The 22,527-nt window shown below is 40.3% G+C and overlaps 1 protein-coding gene across 7 annotated transcripts in view; it reads left to right on the plus strand.

The window, feature by feature from the left end:
* LOC136709683 (transcription initiation factor TFIID subunit 4-like) overlaps positions 1–22,527 on the plus strand; it is a 108,450-nt gene that overhangs the window by 40,157 nt on the left and 45,766 nt on the right. For 6 of the 7 annotated variants that reach the window (XR_010804514.1, XR_010804515.1, XM_066685105.1 and 3 more), the window contains 2 exons: positions 1,955–2,080; positions 8,960–9,016. Coding sequence is in view for 4 of the 7 variants with exons in the window: in XM_066685105.1 (XP_066541202.1) it covers positions 1,955–2,080; positions 8,960–9,016 (183 nt within the window). In the remaining 3 variants the exon portion in view is untranslated. The remainder of the gene's footprint in view (positions 1–1,954; positions 2,081–8,959; positions 9,017–22,527) is intronic. The other variant, XR_010804516.1, reaches the window with a different exon arrangement.

Genomic DNA, 22,527 nt, shown 5'->3' on the forward strand with positions numbered 1-22,527 from the left:
TTTATGGCAATGTTCCAGCATCTTGTGTGAAGCCTTCCCAGAAGAGGAGAGGCTGTTTCTGCTGCAAATTAGAGACAAATAAATTTTGGGTGTGCAGGTGTTTGCACACACAGTGTATATTTTTTGGGCAACTGAGAAAATGAGATCTGAAAAGCTATTTAACTGAGCAGTAAGAGTTTATTTGCCCAAAACACCATAAACTACAGTAATACATTTTTACAATAAGTAGTGGTATTCCGTATGCAAATGTGCTGTTTTCACCATTTCTTCTCATCTCTCCTCAGGGCAGTTCAGTATTATTTGAGGTTATCATCCAATATCTAGTTTTATTGAAGTTAATAAATGCTTTATTACGTTAAATGAAGACATAACATATCTTTATGATCAAGGAGAATGTCGGGAAACAAACTTTGTTCTTCACACTAACAACATATCTACTTCTTTTTAGAAAAAAAAAATATGGTGTTTATGTATTTGTATTTTTTATAATGACATTTAGTTTTATATAAACACCACACATAAAAGGTAAAAGATTATAGAGAAAAGAAATAATAACAGTCTTAAGTGCCTAAGACTTCTGCAGAATACTGCACACGGCGTATTTCATTAATATTTTTGAATATACTCAATACACACTGCAAGTGTACTCTCCAAATATTCCACAGCTGTCTGTGTTGAAACTGTTGTAGAGAGTGTAGAGTGTGTGTTTGAGATTTGAAAGCCTCATCATACTTCTGGGTAACCAGGTCTTTGGGAATGTTTTAGCGAATCTTTGCTGTGTTTCTTATTGTGCCTTCATGTGCGGCTTCTCATAAAGTTTTGCATAAATATGTCAGGAGCACATCTGCGGCAGGGCCTTTGGTGCCGGATGAGATACGAAAAGCAGAACGAGGCACTGTTTAGATGAAGACGCTGGCCCAGAACTTTCGGAACCGCAAACTAAAAGACCAAGAGAGGAGACGTATAAACATCCATTTCAGATTGAAAGAGAAATGAAAAACTTCTTCTTCTTCTCCAGACACAATGGTGGTGTTCCTGGGGATCGTTTGTAGCCCCCCACCGTACACCGTTTCGTTTCGTTTCCTTCAAAGAAAAGAATGAGAATGAAGCCTTCCTGCCTCCATAGAAATGACGAGGCGAGGCACAAGGAGCGGGGCTTGAAAGGCTTTTGTTAAAAAAAAGATGTTTATTTGCATGCAGGACCGTGGAGAGAGAGAGAGAGAGAGAGAGAGAGAGAGAGAGAGAGAGAGAGTGGCGTCCGCTCGCATCTCCAATGCGCTGTTTTGCTCCTGTGTTGTATTTTGTTGCTGTTTTTTTTTCCTCCTTCTTGTCTTGTGGTTTGGAAATGAGAAGGTGCGTTAGAAGTGCACAAGGCCCTGTGAAGCCACTCTGTCAGCATCAGCAGAAAAAAATTGAGAGAGCAAAAGAGCGACCCACGACGGAGCCACCCGCCTCAGCGCCCAACAAAAGAAGAGAGAGGGAGAAAAGGCAGGAGGGAGAACGAGTGGATCTCAGATGTTTTTCAGCTCAGTGCCACTGTGATCCACACACAGACACACATGCACACTTTACAGAGAACAGAAAAAAAGAATGCTGGAAAGAGTGAGGTAATAGGAGAACAAGAGAAGGACCGAGGGCGCGTTTCGGGAATAAACACGTTTAATTATGGTGTTAACGGTTTGTTTGCCCACAAAACTTTAGTTTCCACCTGAGCTCCTCTCTGCGGTTTGGATGTGGTGCATTTCAGGCAGAAAGAGAGTCATAAACAAAAGTCCAAAGGGATTTTTTTTTTCGTTTTGTTTTTGGAAAACTAAACTTTTGATTACAGTGTAAAAAACATTCCTCTGTTCATATGTTTGTCTGTTAGTTTGCCTTCATTGTTCTCTCTCTCTGTTTGTCTGTCTGTCTGTCTGTCTGTCTGTCTCTCCCTCCCTCTCTCTCTTGCTGTCTGTAGGATGAGGAGTGGTATGAGCAGTCGTCAGATGTCCGATCTCAGCTGAAGTTCTTTGAGCAGCTGGAACGGCTGGAGAAACAGAGGAAAGATGAGCAGGAAAGAGAGATACTCCTCAAAGCAGCTAAAGTATGTCACACATAAACACATCACATTTAAAGTCCATTCACTTTTTCACCACAGACATCTACACAGTCTACAAAGTCTATCTTTTTTATTTTCCACACAATTTTTGTTTTAAAATCCCCATTGTCACTCTGTCACTTCACCAGTTCCATCACTTCTTCACCACAGACCTCATTCAAGAGTAATTTTTAAATGATTTTTATTACCCACTTTTCCATTTAGTTTATCATCCTTCAGTAAAGTCTCCTCACTGGTCTTATCACATCATCACCTTGGATCTGTTCAATTCTTTATTTAATTGTTTTTACCAGTCAGAGTGACAATTACATTTTTTACCCTATTTTCCTCTGATCCCCATTACTCATTGAAAAATTTCCAATATTATTTATTTACTTATTCTGCTCTTGTTGGTTCTCACTATTCCAGCCAGGGAGTGTGAGGACATATGTTAGTAACTTTTTACCCAGTTTTCAATTTACATTACATTTTAATACCCAAGCTTGTGCTTGTTCCACCTTTGTTGAACAATCCTGGGAGGATGAGGACATTCTCAGAGACAGATAAGCCAGTAAGAGTCTATGAGAGAAAGCCTTGAACTGCTCTATAAACAAAAGTTTTAAAATAAATTCATGAACAAGAAAGTTCTGCATCCTTTTAACCCTCTCAAGCTCCAGTTACAGCCCCCTGGTTCTATAGTGGAACACATTTCTATCTGAATAATTAAATATTCTAGACTCTTCACTTTGCTAGCTCATCATTTATTCTAAGACAGTTTATCGATATTGTATTAAAGCTCTTGCATGAAAAGTCAGATTTATTTTTTAAAAACCCTGATATCTTCCCTGAAGTTGGTGTTCTTAGAATCTCAGTGGATTTGAGCAACTCAGGTAGATTATGGACTCCATACAGATCTAGGCCTCACTGTCATTAAAGCAAACCACCATCAAGAGTACACAGTGGCCCACAGTAAAATATAATCAGGGTGATTTTGAGGCTGATTTGCTTCTCCAGACAATTGTGGAAGGTCTCCCAATTTTAGAGTGATTGTAAACACTTATCTTCCCAGGACATGGTGTAGCGTGGAGAGTCCATAATCCAATCTTTGCTCCTCTGATATTTTTCGAGTGCTGTCGGAGCTGCCTAATTGTGAATCTGTGAAACATGTTCGATATTTTCAACTCCTGTAGTGTGGGTTAGACACCGACTCTTACAGTGCATTTAAACTGCTTCAAAGCAGCAACGGACATGATTGCATGCTCCCTCCTCTACTGCCTGCATGTGGTCATAATAAAGGCTTTCCCTGCATCATCCAATTGAATTGGCTTCACTCGTTTCATTTCACTCAAACACAAGTCATCTCCTGATTGGATACATGCAATGTGCTGGCTGGATTCATTTGCATAAAGTAGAGGTCTTCTTAACTTTCGTCACACCGCACACTCCAGATCAGATACACCGGACCCATTATGCACTGCCCGAGCATGGCTATATAGATTTATATTTTATGTTGTCTAATTTATGTCTTAATGCTCTTTTTTTTCTAGTACTTAACTGTATTTTTTTAGTCTATTTATTGTTTATTGTACCTCTTTTAGAGTTTTTGTTAACAGTCTGTGTACGTGTTACATGTCATACATGTGTTGCTGTCACCAAGACAAATTCCTAGTATGTCTAACATACCTGGCGAAATAAAGAGATTCTGATTCTGATTCTGATTCTGATTCTGATGGCTGAAAGAGCCAACGGCGCCCGTTGGATCCAAAGCAGTGCAATGCCACATCACAGCAGTGTAGATGCACCATCACATGTGAAATGCGGCAGGTCATGCCTGAAATTCATAAACTAATGAGATGGAATGAGATGCCTGTTGGTTTCACTGGCACCCATCACATTTGTGTACATCTAGTGAGAAACTCCTGCCTGCTTTTGATATGTAGCAGTTTGCAAGGAAGCCCCATTGAAGTTTTGAGAACCGGAGCTGTCTGTCGGGCTTGAGAAATCTGAAAGTGTGGTTTCATTCAGGGCGGATTGTGTAGTGTAGGAAGTTTGAGGACTAACAACGATCAAGCACAGAAAAATGTCATTATGATGTAGTGTGGGTCAATCATAAAAATACTTTTATATAATTTGCAATGAAAGAACCTTTGAAAAGTATAAAATAGGTGTGTCATCACTGGTGGGCTCAGGCTTCTGGATCCCACTCATTGATGTCTGCGGATTATGTCGGACAGCTGTGCTGGTGTTAGGGGGCTGTTATTGTGGCTCAAGTTCATTCAGTATTCAGTATTCTCTCCTTTATTAAGGGGTAAAACACAGAAATAGCTCTCATCACTAAAACCAGTGACAGTGGCAATACATGTTTAGCCTTAAGCATTATTTGTGTGTGTGTGTGTGTGTGTGTGTGTGAAAGAGTGAGAGAGTGCGAGAGTATATGTGGGTTAGGCCACATCACACACACGCCCACACACACGCGCACATACACGCACGCCGCACGCACACACACACACACACACACACTTTCTTTATGTCCTTGTTTTCTAATCTGTGGCTCTCTGAGCTGGGCTCAGTTTGACCTCTTAAATATGAACCCACTAAAATAATTCCCCCTTCATCCTCCGTTTAAAATCTGACTCCAGTCTTGAGGGAGCGACACAAGGCCAGGGGCCAAACACGCCTCTCTCAGCCCAGATACCGGCCACTGTGTGAGAGTCTGATATATTTAAAGCCAATTAGTGGAGAGAAGAAGAGAGCAGCCTGCTGTATTTCTCCCTCTCTCTCTCTCTTTCTCTCTCTCTCTCTCTCTCTCTCTCTCTCTCTTTCTCTCTATTTCTCTCTCTCTCTTTTGCCTGCTGTCAGCATGTAAGTGAGAGGATGAGTACTCAGGCCATTAAAAAAAATACAAAATGTGAATATAAAACATAGTTTTTATATTTTGGACAGTTTGCACAATAAGGCTTTTTGTTGATTTTCTGTGTGACAATAAGTCAGGACTTTTTGAGGATATTGAAGTAAACATAAAGCTGACAAAAGTGCTGGCACATTTCTGATTCTGAATTTCCGTGTAAGTGAATATTACTATAATGTTATTATTTTCAATATATTGGTGGGATTTTTGTTGATACCAATAAACTACACCTTTATACCTTTATATCAGAAAGTTTTATCAATGCGTTGATAGTTTGTTCAGGTTCTGAGTGTGTGTGTGCATACTCACATTTCAGGGACTTATTGGGGGCATCCATGGCCTTGAGGTTAGAGCAGCAAGCTAGAGGCCAGAGGGTCGCTGGTTCAATTCTTAGGACCAGCAGGAAAATTTTCATTTATGTCTGAAGTGCCCTCGAGCACAGCACCCAACTCCCAAACTGTTCCCTGAGTGCAGAGGTGGTTGGCAGCCCCCTGCTCAGTTGTGTGTTTGTTCACTGCCCCTAGTGCATGTTAAGACTTGTTCACTAGTGTATGTTAGTGTGTTTGCTGCCACAGATGGGTTAAATTCAGAGATAATTTTCCCTAAAGGTTAAATAAAGGTGATTGTTCTTCAAACTAGTCCCCACAATATAAATAATTATATTTTAAGATGAAGACAAATTTTAGGACTACTGAAGGGTTAGTGTTAGTGATTAGAATTAGACCATTAGTCATTAGGTTTAGGGTCAGGGTTAGGTTTAATTTTAGGCTAATAGTGGTTCTGGTTAACGCTGGGCTATGTCAAAGGGTTTATTATGGAAACTTATTATGGAGTGCCACCTGGAAGGAAGACCATGTTCCAAAATGATTTTCAGGCCCGAGGAGAATTCAGAGGAATAAAGACACAGAGTCAAGTATTCACTCCAATCTCTACTTTATTTAGAAATTCACAGCAGTATTAATAGGGCATTTGTCATGTACACTTTTCCTGTTACCATTACATCATGTCTCAGATTTCCCCATGTCCCAGATGTTATGGACTATTAGGCCATACATCATTCTATTACCATCAACTCTCTCACTTCTCCAAAGTCAGCATTATGTCTTGCAAAGAGTCAGGTCAAGTTGCTCTGTTCCATCAGAGGATTACTGAAAGTAAGTCAATGTAGATTCTCTGCAACTCTCAAAAAAAAAAAACTCTATGTGAGTGTGTGCATATGTGTGTTGGAGCGTATGTTAGTGGTGAGCTGTGTGTATGATGTGGTGTCTGTAGAAGCATGTTTTGAATACCGTGGTTGTGTTTCTGAAGGCACAGAACATGTGTGTTGTGTCTGAGTGAGCAGACTGGGCAGACTGCCAGTGAGGGAAAGAGGAGAGGAGAGGAGAGGAGAGGAAGAGGATGATGAGGAAACAGAACAGAGAGAGAAAGAAAGAGAGGGAGAGGACATGTCAATTAAGAGACAAACTACAGGGAAATCTCAGTTCAGTGTGGTCCTGGGCAATATGTAAATATTATTAAAAAAAAGGCCAGGATACTTACAGACTTTTTTAATGATACGTGATATGACTTGATTTTTAATTGTTCTTAAAAGTTGGCAGACTTAAATTCACCAACACTGCCATATAAAAAAAACCACTGTTTTAAACTACGATGGTTTTAATTGCAAATTCATACTGGATTAAAATATAACAGATATTGTTAGTAATTCCTTAACTGACCTCTCAGTGTTTTGGCTAATAGTTAGTTCTGTGTAGAATCATATTCAGCATAATAAAGCTACATTCACATTACCAGACTGAAGTGTCTCAAATCTGATTTTTTGTCTTAATGTGACTCCGATGTGATCTTTTAAGGGTTGTGTAGTAATGTCAAATTGAATTCTGTCAAATCTGATTTGTGGTCCTAGATTGATATATCTAATTTGTTGCCATGTGACATGAACGTGAACGACCATGTTGGATTTTGTGTGTAATAACTTTACTTTTGTTATCACAACAGAGATGTGTGCTACAGTTTCTCATTACAATGAGTGGGATAGTTAAAGGTGATCTCTAAAGCGTGTCAAACCTACCAACAGTTGAGCAATGAAAGAGCACATTAATAGGGCATGAATAGGGCATGAATTCAACCACTTGGTGTTGTTGCTTTGATAGTTTGGAGGTCTCGCCTGTTTTGTGTAACTGAGCTGATCTTGTCAGAAAGACAGTAATAGTCTGTGTCAAATGTGTTGGTGTGGGATATGGGCAGAGGAGTTGACTTTCACATATCAATAAATGATTATGATAAAATCTCTCATACACCTTCATCTTTTGAACACTTGCACCCCTTTTATTCACTCTTACAATGACATTACAGTGCTCACTTCAAGGAAGGTGATCAGGGCAGGAATTGGGATAGTGTGAGACTGCTCTATGATCTGAGAAGAGGGTGCTGTAATTGGTTAATGGTGTGTTCGATCACTCTATGGAAGTTTTTATTCCTGAGAAGCTTGCTGTTTGACTTATGTCCTTAGATTTGTATTTTTGTGATCTGCATTTTTAAGATTTGAATTTACAAGCTTTTTAAACTTTTTCAAATCAATTTTTTTATTTAATTTTTTTAATCTAAATTGTTTAAATCTGAATATTTACAAACTGAATATTTCCTTACATGAAAATAGTTTTCAAATTTCAAATTTATGCAGTCATTTATAGTCTGTGGATCCAGGGCCTACCCGGAATTACTGGGCGCAGGAACTTGGACACTTTTGAGTAGCCAATTTCATGGGAGAAAACTGGAGCACCTGGAGGAAACCCATGCAGACATGGGGAGAACATAAGAATGCCATAAAAATAATTCAAATATAAAATATTCAGATAAATATAATTCACCTATACAAAAATAGATGTGGAATTATCTCCATACACTGCCTCTTTGGGAGAATAAATATTCCCAGAGTGTAGCATAATGAGGAGGAAAGATTGTCATCATTTCCATCATAGGACGTAATGGAAAGCTGTTAGCACATCAGACTCTAATGCGTTTCTCTTCTATTCTGACTGAACCTGAGTGAGTTATTAATATACACATCATATACAAGCTTCTGTAGTCGTGTTCTTTCCCTCATGTTTTGTTTACCTGTGCAGATTGGCGCGTGGAACAGATTTTTAATGCACTCATAATGTAGTGGGTTGTATGTTGCAAATAATATTCAATGTCTAAATGAGGAATAAAAGTGTTGACAAAAACAATCATATCAACAAATATCACAGTTTTTATTTGAGTTCTGTGTTTGAATAATGAGTAGGTCCCCAATATGGCAGCTACTCTACACTGTAACGTCAGCTGCAACCCATGGAAAAACAAGTTACATACCACACTTACACTCTCTCCTTTAACCCATAATCAGCTATGACTCTATACAGGTACAGGGGGAGACTATTGAAACGAAGAATATGACCCTGTGTGTGTGTGTGTGTGTGTGTGTGTGTGTGTGTGTGTGTGTGTGTGTGTGTGTGTGTGTGTGTGTGTTTCTGTGTCTGTGCCACGGAATTCTTAATATCATCTTTTTGATTAGTATCAACCCTCTGCGGTGTAGTTACGGGCGAATTCAGAGCAAGGTTGGAGGCCACTGCCGCCAGCCTTACACACAGACATACACACACGCATACACACACACATATTCTGTCCTTGACTCCCCATCTCTGGCCCCATTCAGTTCTATTTTAGTACACACCTCTACGGAGGAATGGAGCCCAACCACAGCTGTTAACCCCTCTTTCTCTCTCTCTCTCTCTCTCTCTCTCTTTTTATTTCTTTTTTTCTATATTCTCTTTCCGTTTTCTATTTTCTATTTTCACTTTTTTCTGTTTCCTCTCACTGGCTCATCCATATTTTCTTCCTCTCTCTCTCTCACTCTTTCTCTCTCTCGCTCACTCTCTCGCTCTCTCTCTCTCTCTCTCGCTCTCTCTCTCTCTCTCTCTCTCTCTCTCTCTTAGAGTCGCTCGAGGCAGGAGGACCCAGAGCAGGCTCGTTTGAAGCAGAAGGCAAAAGAGGTGAGAGCGGTGCCGATCATTACCCCTGACATTTCAAGGCTTCGCCAGATTAATTTTTTATGCAGTGCTACATATGTAATGCCATTTAAAGTCTGACTCTTTAAAAAAAAGGAAAAAAGTTGGAGGAATTATTTTCCCTGATTGATGTTCATGAAGAGGTCTATCTCTCTCTCTCTCTCTCTCTCTCTCTCTCTCTCTCTCTCTCTCTCTCCTCTCCACTTTGCCTGTTTGAAATTTGGGCAAGCTAAGTGTAGTATTAATTGCAGGCTCATTTTTTTCCGTTCTTTTTAAAGAGTTAAATTGGGGTGCAGATTGAAGGTTTAGTTGGAGTCTTTTTCCTCTCGCCCGATAATTTGACAATCCTATTTGCATCACAAAGTGTCACCAGCATCTTTTAGGCTGGCAATTATATGTGCCCTTACGTTCCAGAGAGGAACACTATTAGAGCAGAGATCCAGAATATGACTCAAATCTGCTTACTTATAGGTTTTCTGTTTTCTCTTTTTCCCCCCTATTGTTATTTTGCAGCCAATTAAAAAAGTTGTGCTGGTCCCAGTGGATCTGGTGATGTACAGTGGACCAACAGTCCTACTTATTATTTTTCTCGTTTTAGGCAAGAAAAAGAGAGCACACACGACGTACTGCTGTATCTCTAACCTTTTGTTTTCTTTAGTGCTGCATTGTTTGTTGTTTTTGAAGACATGATCATTGCTGTCACACCAGAATATTGCCCTTTTGCCATTTATGTTTACTTATATATTCCATTACAGTGGGAATTAGTGAATTCACTAATCATAATGTCAAAATGTTTTTAGACATACAGAGTGAGCATAAGCCTAGACTAACTCTACATACACCCTTATATTCTTCACTGCAACTAAAATGACTCCACTCACACTCAAACTCATCTTCCACTGCTGCAAATACACACAAACTCATTTTCAATCTAAATTTTAAAAAGGTCTTGCTGAAATTGCACTTTTATTTAATGTTCTTAGAGACCAGGATGGGCCTCTGCCTCTCTCTCTCTCTCTCTCTGTCTCTCTCTCTCTCTCTTTCTCTCTCTCGCTCTATCTCTGCCTGTTTGTCTCTCTCTCTTTCTCTCTCTCTCTCTTCGTGCTCTTCATTTCTGGTTTTCATCACCTGATTGGCTGCAGGGGACAGAGCTGCTGTTTGTGTCGTGGACGAGCCCTCGCACATCTGCCCAAATTTTCATCAGGATTAATGAGGCTGACGGCCGCTGGCTTCACTCTTCTAGAAGACGATGGGTTGGGGATGGTATGCAGGGTTTGGAGAGATAGAGCGAGTGAGAGAGATTTGTGCTGGAGAGAGAGTTTTATTACCCAAAACCACTCAGGCAGATTCAAAATGGCCGGGACGCCACACTCAGACGCCATGTGTGTGTCTCCAGATGAGGGCGTTCAGAGAGTGAGTCAGTGTAAAAAACTGGTGATTCCATCACCATGGGGCTGTTTCCTGGTGCTCAGGCTTGTAGCTGGTTCATTTTGAGGTAAACTGCATTGAGCTCAAGGCCAGTGTCTAACCAGATATGTCTTAAACTGTGTACACACCTGTTTCTTCTGAAATGAAGGGAAAAAATGAGAGTTGGTTCTTCTTGCTGTAGTGAAAGCCTCTGATCCTCTTGGAACTGAGGTAAGGTGCAGATGTTGGATGATTAGTTCTTGATTGCAGCTCATCCCAAAGGTATTGAATGGAGCTACATCACTCTAGAACAGTGGTTCTCAAACTGTGGCAGCAGCAAGAGGTTGTACGCCAATTGTTCTCGAAGGATTTTTAGTAAATAAGGAAGTTATTCTTAACAGAATATCTAGTTTTTATCTGTTACATAATATTTCACAATGATCATAATTACACCCCAATTAAATTCTTTTGTATTGTAGAAAAATACAACATGCTACACATTTTTGATTATGTCTGTAAGGGAACGGTGGGTTGGAGGTGGGACACATCATTCCTCAGCTTTTTTTCCAGGGAGGGAACGCAATCCCCCAGTTTTTTGAGAAATCAGTGTAAAGAAAGCCCAGTTTCAGCTGCTAACTGGACATAAGCAAAGGCTAGAAACAGACGTTAGCAATTTGGATTGTGTTATAAAAAGGGCGAAGCAAAAATAAGGAATCCAGAGACAAAAATAGAGAAAATAAAGAATTCTGTACACGTGAAGACAAAATATAAGTAAACACTCAGCTGAGGGCAAATGTGGCTGTTCTTTGCATCATTACAGCCCTAAAACAAGGTTTAACACATCGCTGCCCCTTCTTCACCTACTGCTACAAGTGCAGAGAGCCACTGTGAGCACCTACCCTAAGCACCTGTTTTCACCTGTAGCCTATTAAAGCACATAACTGGTATTAAATTGACCTCTACTTGTTTATTGCCCATAAATTTTATATGTTCTCATAAATGTATATTTGTGTTTTAAACATTCAGTTTACGTCTAGTTATTTGTATTCTCTCTATAATTTTTATTATTTTAGCTAATTTTGTGTTAAGCATGCAAATTTCAAGTAAATAAAAAGCAAAAAAATATGCAATAAATTTAAGCAAGGTTTTGCCTTATGCCCCTGGAACAGAGGAAGGGGTGCACATGTTTCTGTGGTAAAAATCATAGGTGATACTTTGAGGTTTTGGGTTTATAATGGGTGGTACTTGGTCTAAAAAGTTTGAGAACCACTGCTCTAGAAGATGCAGTTACACTTGCATCTTCACAGCCTATTGCTGGGAGGCTTTATAATCCTTCTAGCCCTTGTTTCCAATGGATATGTCCTGGTCTTGCGAAATCTGCTCGGCAGTGTCTCCTTCTGTTAAACAATCTCAGAGACTGTTGTGGTTTCTAGAGTTCCTTTCACACGTTTGAGTAATCCAGAAATGTTCAGCATTTTACCTGGAGGAGCTGTATGTAGCTGGGCTTCCATGTAAAACTTTTGCAAATATTAGGTGCTGTAAAGAAAATCGGCAGAAAATAAGCAGAATCATGTTTCTATCCACTACACATTTGCGAATAAACTTAAGATAAAGTAGGTTCCCGTGATCAGGGGCAGTTCAAGAAAGATGGAAAGATTTGATTTGGAACACTTTTTACAGTTGTTTATATCGAAAACATACTTTATATCAGAAAGCTTGATTTGTTTTTGTTGGGGTGTCTATGTCATTTCTGTGGTATAGAGGTTGTTCCTTATGTTTTGACTGTAAAGTAAAATGCTGTGTGCTCTATGATTTTCTCACAATGATGTATGTGCACTAAAATAAGAAGCTCAGGTGATGGTGGTATGAAAACAGAATGGCCTTAAAGTGTGGAGAGAAGAGGAAAGAGAGTCAGGGGGAGCTTGTAGTCACGGGGTCTGTCCTGGACTGAATCAGCTGAAATTAACGTTTTCCATCGCTTTTTTGCACATTTGTGCTTTATCAATTTCACCTCAGAGCGTAAAACTTCTTTTTGTGATATTTGAGTGTTTTTGTGAATTTTGGGCCTTTTCCATTCAAGTTTTTCATGTGCTTTTTCATAATTTGCAAAAACTTGGTGGATGGAAAACCCGATTTTGTGTATATAACTTCTGTCCCGGATTTTATCCTGCTAGCCCACTAGTACAAACTCCAGATAGTGTCAGAGTGAGCGCATGTGTGAACAGAGCCAGTAATGTTCTGGAGAATCTGGCTATTTCTCATAGGTGCCACTACACAGGCACTGCCTCATGCCTAAAGCAGGCAGGGCATTCCCAGCTATGGGGATTCATCAGAATTTTCCCTGCTGATTGCTGCATGTGTGAAGGGACTTAACTCTTCTGACTTTTTCAGGAGTTCATATATGAAAATGGCTTAGGACTCGTGGTTATAGATGGCTGTGGCATCATTGGGGATCAAGCTTTCAATGGCTGGATATCTGGGACTGTATTAATATGTATATGAACAGGAGAAAATGACCTTTGTTTATTAAAAGCACGTAGCGTGTTGATATCATGGCTTCTCTATCCTCATCTGTCTCTTTCTGACCTTCGACAGCATTCAATTCTTCTTGCTGCCTCTTCTGTGTCAGTGAAACAATAACAAATTGAGGGCTCATTTCCTCAATCTATGGCAGGCCCAACAGTCAGAGGGCTATTTTTAAAATGCCCTGAGTGAAATCAATGGGCAGGGAGAGGGAGAGAGAGAGAGGACGGGGGCAGTCATTGACACAAGAACATGGCCTCTGCCCTTAACATCTGGACCCCTCTTATCAGGTAACCTGCAGAGAGTGGGAGAGTGAATGTGTTAGTGAATGAGTGAGAGAATTAGGCTCAAAGTGAGGATGAAGGAAAAGAGAGAATCTGCATGAGAGAAAGAGAACACCAAAGTAAAATGAAATATATATACACAAATAAGCTGGAAAGACAGAGAAAATACACATAAGATGAGAAAGACAGAGGGTCCAAAAATAAGGTAGAACACTTAAAGCAAGTGAGAGAGATAGAGGAGAGAGGGAGTGGATATAGAGAGCGAGAGAGACGCTCTAGCAGATATATCACTGTGTCAGAAAGTGCAGACTCTCTGGGGCTACAGATTCATCACGACTGGACCTGGTCTGGAGGCTACAGGACGAGAGAGAGAGGAGAGACGCCTTTGTCCTGACCACCTGGGTCATCGCCACCTTTTAACCCAACACCCTCCAGCTACTGGCCAAAGTTAGCCTAGCCTAGCTTACCGCTAAAGCCTCTGAAACTTAAGCGCATACAAACCCCACTCTACATGTGGCTCTAAGTTCAGAGATTTCGATTTAGAATATGATGACACTAGAGAATGTGTGGTGTTTATTTTTTACACATCCTGGGACCTCACCTGGAAATAAACATGTTTATTGTCTGGAGAAGACTACTATAGTATTGGACTGAAGTGATGAGATTAGGGGCAGCATGGTGGTGCAGCTGGTAGTGTCGCAGTCACACAGCTCCAGGGGCCTGGAGGTTGTGGGTTTGATTCCCGCTCCGGGTGACTGTCTGTGAGGGGTTGGTGTGTTCTCCCCGTGTCCGCGTGGGTTTCCTCCGGGTGCTCCGGTTTCCTCCCACAGTCTAAAAACACACCGCGACCCTGAATTGGATAAGCGGTTACAGATAATGAATGAATGAATGATGAGATTAGTGTAGCTAGCGTGATGGAACTTATATATGATGAAGCAATTGTGAATGCACAGATATAGGTAGCACTATGTTTTACAACCCAGATAAGCACATCTCAATCATAACATTATGACCAAGTCCTAGTTTCTACACTTGTTGTCCATTCTCTCAGCTCCACTGACTAAAGAAAGACTTAGTTGTTCTACAGTTACAATCTGAAGTCCATATTTTGCTCTACATACTTTATTTTTCTGCATACCTGTTCTTCAATGGCCAGGACACCCACAGGACCACCACAGAGCAGCTTTGATTTGGGTGGTGGATTACTCTCAGTGCTGCATTGACACTGATGTGGTGATGGTGTGTTGTTAAGAGTGCATCAGACACAGCAGTGCTTCTGGAGGTCCACTCACTGTTCACTCTAGTTCACACACCTACCTTGTTGTCCACCTTGTAGATTTAAAGTCAGAGACAGTATCTCATCTGTTGCTGCAAAATTTACATAGGGTGCCAACCGGAGGTTGCTGTTGGCTGGATATTTTTGGTTGCTGGACTAGTCGCAGTCCAGAAGTGACACTGAGGGGTTAAAAAACTCCAGCAGCCCTGCAGTGTCTGATCCACTTGCCCCAGCACAACACACACTAACATACCTCCACAACATCAGTCACTGCAGTACTAAGAATGGTCCACCATGAAAATCATACCTGCTTTGTGGTGGCCTTCTGGGGGTCCTGATCAATGAAAAACAGGATGAAAAGGGTCAAAGAAAGAACCCAGATAGACTACAGTTTGTAAATGTAGAACTACAAATTGCTTCTGTATGGTCAGCAGAACTGAGAGTCTGGAAAGTGAATTTAGAAACAAGGCGGTGGTCATAATGTTATGGTTGATCTGTATATGTTGAGAGCTTGTTTTGATTGTGCTATGTATTGTGGAACATCACAGACTTGGATGGGTTGGATTCAGAGGGCCGTTTGCTAGTAAATTTCAAACAATCCGTAGTCTTATGTTGCTTTTCCACTACATGGTGCGCTACATACTTTGTTTTTTCTGCACACTTGTTCTTCATTGGCCAGGATACCCACAGGACCACCACAGAGCTGCTTTGATTTGGTTGGTGGATTACTCTCAGTGCTGTATTCACAACAATCCATAGTCTTATGGTGCTTTTCCACTACACGGCATCGGCTCGGCTCGGCATGGCTCAACATGCTTTCCCCTGGTTGCTTTTCAACTAGCATAGATCCCCCGTGAATTGTAGGCAGTGACGTCTCAAAACCCTGTCTCACAGGAACCACAGGCTTTGAAAACCACAACAACAGCAGCAGTAAGGTTGGGTGTCGTTTACTTTTTGTTTATTCACATATTGGATTTGGTTTTTAGGAGTTTCCCTTGTTGCAGCATCTGGCTTTTGCTGGAGATTTTCATTTTCCACCAATCCAAAGGGCGTTTGAACCTCTTCAAAACACCATAGCATAATGAGCTGCTGTTGTGAGTCGGATAAAACAAATGTGACCAATGCTGTAACTTGGAGTTCAAGTGGCTTGTTGTGCTGGAGCTCTGCATTTCAAGGTGATTGGTCTAGGTCTTTCTGGGCAATCAGTGCTTGGCAAAGTTTACACATCACAATTAGTACCGGGAGCACAAAAGTATCCGGCTCCAGGGACCGGGTGCCAGATTTGGCTAGTGTAAATGTAAACGAGCCAAGTCGAGTTTATTAGGTCCCATGGAGTGGAAAAGCACCATTAGAAATCTGTCACAAAAACTACCACAGTGACAGTTTTCTGACAGTGTGCGACTGCGTGTTCTTGAGTTCTTGCTTGACGTCATCTTCCACAGTTACGTTCCAGTTCTCAAGAACACAAATAGCAAGACATGGATGTTGTTCTCGCTCTGCCAAAATAACGAGGATGCTTCAATTCATGACTCGCCAAAATGAAGGAAAATCCCATCATTCACTGCAGCATCACAAATTTACTTTTGCGAGGTCATTTCCCAAGAATGCTCTTCTGATTAATGTTTTTTAGAGAACACTAAAACTGGACTAGAAGTCCATTCTTTGGGTTCTTGGTATTGAGAAACAGGCATGCTCTTGAAGGCTGATGAGGGGCAGTTGATAATGGCATTTCTGAATAACAGAGGGTTACAACGAGCCAAATTTTGCGACACCCAATGGCAGAAAAGAGAATTACAGCTTTGAAGTAAAAGTAAAAGCAGGACAATTTCACAGAGATTTATATTGATTTAAACTAGCCTTCACATTAAAGATTTCACAAATTTATAAAAAGGATAATTTGAGGAAATGTAATGAAAGGAGAGGGAACTTGATCCAGTAGATAGATGAATGAATGAATGAATGAATGAATGAATTCGGTCACTGTGGGCAAATGAATGGTGCTTGAGACTTCTAGTGAGACATCACATCTCTAGACTCTTTCTCTTCATCTTCTGGGGTCATAGGCACTACACCTGTAGAAGTGACCCTGAAACAGGTATCAGGTTTAACAAAGCTGCAGGCTCAGGGGTATACTGCCAAAAACAATGAAGTTAATAAAACTTCTGCAGTTATAGCAGGAATGAAATTGAAGAAGTTATTTAATGTGCCTGCTGTTAGCAGTGTTTTGAGTGTTCTGCTGATTATTTGTCAAGGCACTTTTATTCCATAGATTCTAAACAGCATGGTGTAGAAATATCATAATTTGACTTATTTAGCAGATTGAGGGCTCTGGGTGTGTACACACTGCCTCAGCATTGTCTACCTGAAAAGCAATAAGAATCTGAGAAAAAGTTTAAGTCAGAAGATGTTTTTGTTGCTTTAATTCTTGTTTTGTAGAAGACACTCCTTAGATTCAAATACATTTAGATGGCTAAAAACAGAGATATTAAATTTAACTTATTTTACAACTTCATACTTTGCTCTCTCCCTCTTTCTTTCTCTTTCCCTTTTCATCTACCTATCCATCCATCTATCTCCATCCAGCCCCCGAGGGCATCTCTGTGTCCTTGTAGCGATGCTCCATTTTTTTTGCTCAGAGTGGTTTCCACACTCATTTGAAACTGAGAGCTGTCCAATGGGATTCTTACAACTTTTTTGTTAGAATAATTTTCCTCAAATATTTTTCTACCTCAGGCCATCTTCCTCTCTCTCTCTCTCTCTCTCTCTCTCTCTCTCTCTCTCTCTCTCTGTCTCTTTCTCTTTCACTCTCTCTCTCTCTCTCTCTGTCTCTTTCTCTTTCACTCTCTCTCTCTCTCTCTCTGTCTCTTTCTCTTTCACTCTCTCTCTCTCTCTCTCTCTCTCTCTCTTTCACTCTCTCTCTCTCTCTCTCTCTCTCTCTCTCTCTCTCTCTCTCTCTCTCTCTCCTCTCCCTCTCTCTCTCTGCCTCGTTTGAATGCCAAAATTGCATGAAATGTCTTGAACTATGCTTCCCTGCATTTTGCCCCTGCTCTCCGCTCAACCTTGTATGCTTCCAATTAGATCGAGATGCTCACAGCGGCTGGATATTGTAACAGATCACGGATTGCCAGAAGAGCCTGGCTCCTTGCTTGGAGCAACTTCGGAAAATGTGAAGCGTTTCTTGGCCTGAGTGGAAAGGAGGCCTGTTTGTATTGATTACACTCAGGCTGAGTTTCCTCAGAGTCAATGTAATATAGAAAATGAAGGATGTTTTTTAAGATACATATTTAATGTTGTTGGACAGGCTTCTAGATTACAAAATGGTAGCCACACACAGCTTGAGTTTTTTATTAGAATACAAGATCCTGTTATACAGTGTATGGCCTACCTGTAAAAAAAACAGCTCAGCTAGTAATAAAATACTGTTACTATAGAGATATACAATTTTTTTGTGTAGTGTTTTAAAATCATTTACTGTAATTTTACATCAAACATCTGAGGTCTGGGGGCATTTATTTGATTCTCTTAAATTGGTCTTTAAATGCACTTTTTTCTCATGGTTCATATCAAACAGTTCAGAACAGTCTCAGCTCCCTGTAAAGAGGCCCTGTTTGACCCGGAGGACTGGGTAAAAAAAGAGATTATTTGGCCTTTCACACAGAACATAGATAGACTCACACAGAACATAGATAGACACACACATTACTTAGTTACACAGAGTGAGAGGCAAATGACCTGTAGCTTGTGAATTTTATCCCCTCTGGATTATTCAAGCATGTTTGTTTCATGTAAAACAAGAAACGTTATGATAAATGTGACTGGAATCACACTAAATACACTAAAGCACCAGGGTGATTCTGACACCAGAGTGATATTTTATAATTCCTGATAAAATGGTCTCCCTGAAGAAGGCAAATCCCTAGTCTGATGACCAGAAACCATGATTGCCAAACCCATTAACGCAGAGCATTGGCATGTTATGTTTTTATAGAAAGGTTTCTGAAGTAAATCGTAGAGAGAATACTGTATCTGTTAGTAAAATAATGCCTGAGGTGCTTAGCATTATCAAAACAAAACATTGGGGCACATTCATGAAACACAAGCAGAGCGCAAATTTGGTAATTTTGTAAACCCCCAACCCTCCATCCTGAAATATCCAGATTAATTAAATTATTCGAAGTCTAAAAATGTTCATAGATACGAACAAAATTTACACATGATCTTGAAAATGTGGAAAGATGCTGAGTGTCTGTTGACATGACTGCATTTGAATGCTTTAACTTGGAGGGACATACACAGTAAGTAGGCATATATCAGCAAGTGGGAGGTTATGGTTACGGTTAGGGATAGGTTTAGTGTTAGGTTGTACCTAACATTTGGAACTGTACCTCCCACTTGGAGGTGCCTCCAGCCTGCATAGATACCTTTCTCATTATTTCAGGGTTGGGGGCTGTAATACCTGTGTAAATGCTGGATTTAGCAGACATAGTTCTGTCTAGAGAACTTCAGCCTCATTTTGAGAAGTTTATTAGCTAGTAGTGATTATTTTGTATTTGTGCCACATGCTGTGTACAGATGCTGTCTGTGCTGGGATCCTTGGACACTGGGATGTTACTGACAGGCATTTTTAAGCCCTCAATTATCCAAGCATCTTGGCAGGATTATTTATTTATTTATTTATTTTTTGTACTTCATACAAAATGCAAGTATTTAAAGGAGCAACTAAACAGGCATTTCTCCCTCTATGACCTCAATGAGAGACCATAGAGATAGTCAAAAAACCCATACTCGTAGAAGGATGTTCTGTCAAATATAAACATGGTTAGCCTTTGTGTTGTGCATTTTTGTGAGCCATTTGCAGTGTCTTGTGGGACAATCTGCAATGAAATTATTTTGAAGGCTTTTTATTGTGATTCCTCAGTCCAAGGGCTTCTTTATGTGGTGGACATTTAAAATTCATGGGCGTGGATTATGTTAACAGTGAGCTAAATGTAAATAATTATGCACGCCCTCCTAGATTCCTCTTAACAAACCATTGGTATTCACAAACATACTAATGTTGTACTAATAAATCTGGCGTTTACACAATGTTCGTAAATCTGACAGAACATTTTTGGGTAGGCCTGTTTTTCTTGTAAATTCCTTGCAATGTGATTGTGTTTTTACAATGGTTTAATGAATGAAGCCCATTTTCTCTTTGTATATGATCAGAATAAAAGCTACGGGTTTTTAGGTATAAAAAATCATAGCCTTTTTGCAGTTTGTATGTTTTCATCTCAGAATATATGCTTTAACTTGCATATTTAAGGTACAGACATTTTCCGAAGTTGTCCTGTCACACACAAGTAAACAGCAGGAGAATTTCTACATCAGATATGTTCTCGCAGATGGAAATGTTCAGCATGCTTTAGGCTTGGGACGACACTTGTGCAGCATGTGCAGTATATACAGCGTGATTCCCTGGAACATTCCTGGCACTATTCACTCATGCTCACTCTGACATTACCTGGATTTGTACTAGGGGGCTGGCAGGATAGTCTAGGTAAAGTCCGGTACAAACATTAGAGACATTTTTGTTCAAACATACAACTCTGGGTACAATCCAAAACAATTTTGGATTACTGTGCTTGTGTGAAAGTCCCGCACATCATGGAATCCACGTTTCACCAAATAAATGATAAGTATTACAATTACATCAAACACTGTATTGGATCAGACATCAAACCCCCCACAGAAACTGCCTAAATAACAGACCTAATCCGAGTGCTGTGGGATTTTGCTTTTTCTTTGTGTTTGGCCACTTTGTTGTCAGTAGTTTCTCTTTCTTACTTATCCTGGAGTCATGTTGTGAACGAGAGAGAGAGAGAAAGAGAAAGAGGAACTGAGCTTAAAAAAAACACCTTTGGTGTTCCTGTGTGTTTTGAATTATTACAAAGTACCATAATGAGAGGGAGAACAACAAGAAAGGAGATTTCTTTTCTTTCTTTTTTCCTCTTCTTTTTCTTCCCCATGCCTGTGAGCGAGATGGCGAGGAGTCTCTCCAGCGAAAGGGAAAGGCCCATGTGTTTATTAGAGCCTGTAGGAGGCCTTTCTCTTTGTGTGCCACAGAAACAGGATCCTTGGGATGCTTGCATCAGGGGAATTGGGCATGAGGAGCTATGCTCATGGCAGAGAGAGAATAGAGAGAGAGGCGGAGGGGAAGAGGACACATTTCAATTACACACTGGAGAAAAAAGTAGGAGTGAGGAAACAGCTGGTCGGTTTCTTGACCCCTTGCCCTTGGCCTTTAAACTTTAGTGTTTGACTCCCTTTACAGTTTGTTTCTCTCGTATCTTCACTCTCTTTCTACAAAGAAGTGCCATTTGCTGTGGGGTCGGTGGTGGTGGTGTGTGGGGGGTGAAACGTGAAAAGAGAGAGAGAGAGAAAGAGAGCAAGGCTTTTGTGAGGTGGCTCGGAGTGTGCCAGCTTTGTCCGCATGTTTCCATTAGATTGTCATGTTGGCTAATTAGAGAGCGGCAGTATGATTCACCTTGTTAATTAGAGGGACTTGCACATCTCCGGCCTGAGGGTGAGAGCGAGACAGAGAGAGAGAGAGAGAGAGAGAGAGAGAGAGAGCAAGAGAACTAAGGGAGAGTGAGCCCTATCTCTCTCGCCTAGAGTCTCTCTCTCTACTAGTTTCACTCTCTCTGAAGATTTTCCCTCTCATCTACCTTTTCCTCTCAGTTTTTTGATTCGCAAAATGAATAAATCATCGAGATCGTCACCGTTCTCTTACCGTGCAAGTTCACATCTTTTTTTTTCTACCCTCCCTTTTTGTCCTCAGATGCAAATTAGGCCTGATCAATAGCAGGTGACATTTTGACTCCAAGTTCACTGTACAGAGGAAAAAGAGAGAGAGAAAAGGAGAAGAGTGCTTGCTCAGGCACGGCAGGAACGATGTGAAACAAAAGCAAAAGAATGGAAATTTTCCCCTTAGATAAGCATCATTTTTAATGATAGGCCTCTTTTTTCTTCTTTTTCTCTCCTTTACATTCTTGTTCTTCTACTTCTCGTTCTTTTCTCAAGCACCCTGATAGTGCTTGAATTGAATATGCTTATGAGATTCCACCCATTTTTTTCTTTGTGTTTCTATCCAGTGTAACCCCATTTTCTTTTCCTCTAAAGCTAACACTCTTTCCATGTTTTCTCTGCCAATGCCTTGTTCATTTAGATAATTAAAGGAGGGCGTTAAACAAGGTCGCGTTACGTTTTTCTTGTCGCCTCATTTCTGCAAATACCATCCCTGCATGAATATGAATGTGGTGGCCCTAATGGTCTCGGCTCAAAGGAAAGCTGCAAGGGACCAGGAGTAATTGGGAGCTGGCCTGAACCGCAGGACCCCAACTGCCCAAAATTCTACAAAGTCTCCTCTTCACAGGAAGAGGTTATTTCAGGTCCAGCTCCAGGGTCTGAGTCCCAATCTCTCTCTTTCTCTCTCTCTCTCTCTCTCTCTCTCTCTCTCTCTCTCTCTCAATTCAATTCAATTCAATTCAGCTTGGCTTTATTGGCATGACTGTTTCAGTAACAATGTTGCCAAAGCACATAAACAAAATTACACTGAACATATATTTTTTATGTATTTGGAAAAAAAACAAATACTTAATTAACCGATTATTTAAGCAAATAATCATTAATTTCCATTAGAAAACAAATATATATATAAATACAATGAATAGATAAAATAATAATGATAATTATAATAACAATAACAATAATAATAATGACAATCAGACAATCAATCAATCAGTTAAAAAAAAAAAAAGATCACATATTATTAAATAAACAAAAGACTTTAAGTGTATAATCACCAGTAAGTGTTTACATTCCTATTTATAGTGTTTGGGTGGGGGATCAGTAGTGTGTGGGGTGTTTGTGTGGGTGTTGATGGAGTGTGTTTAGGGGGTTATTAATATGTGTGTATGGGGGGGGGGGGTGAAGTGTGTGTCGGGGGGTATCACTGTGTGGGTGTT

Source organism: Hoplias malabaricus, chromosome 11, assembly GCF_029633855.1.
Source record: "Hoplias malabaricus isolate fHopMal1 chromosome 11, fHopMal1.hap1, whole genome shotgun sequence".
Lineage (NCBI taxonomy): Eukaryota > Metazoa > Chordata > Actinopteri > Characiformes > Erythrinidae > Hoplias > Hoplias malabaricus.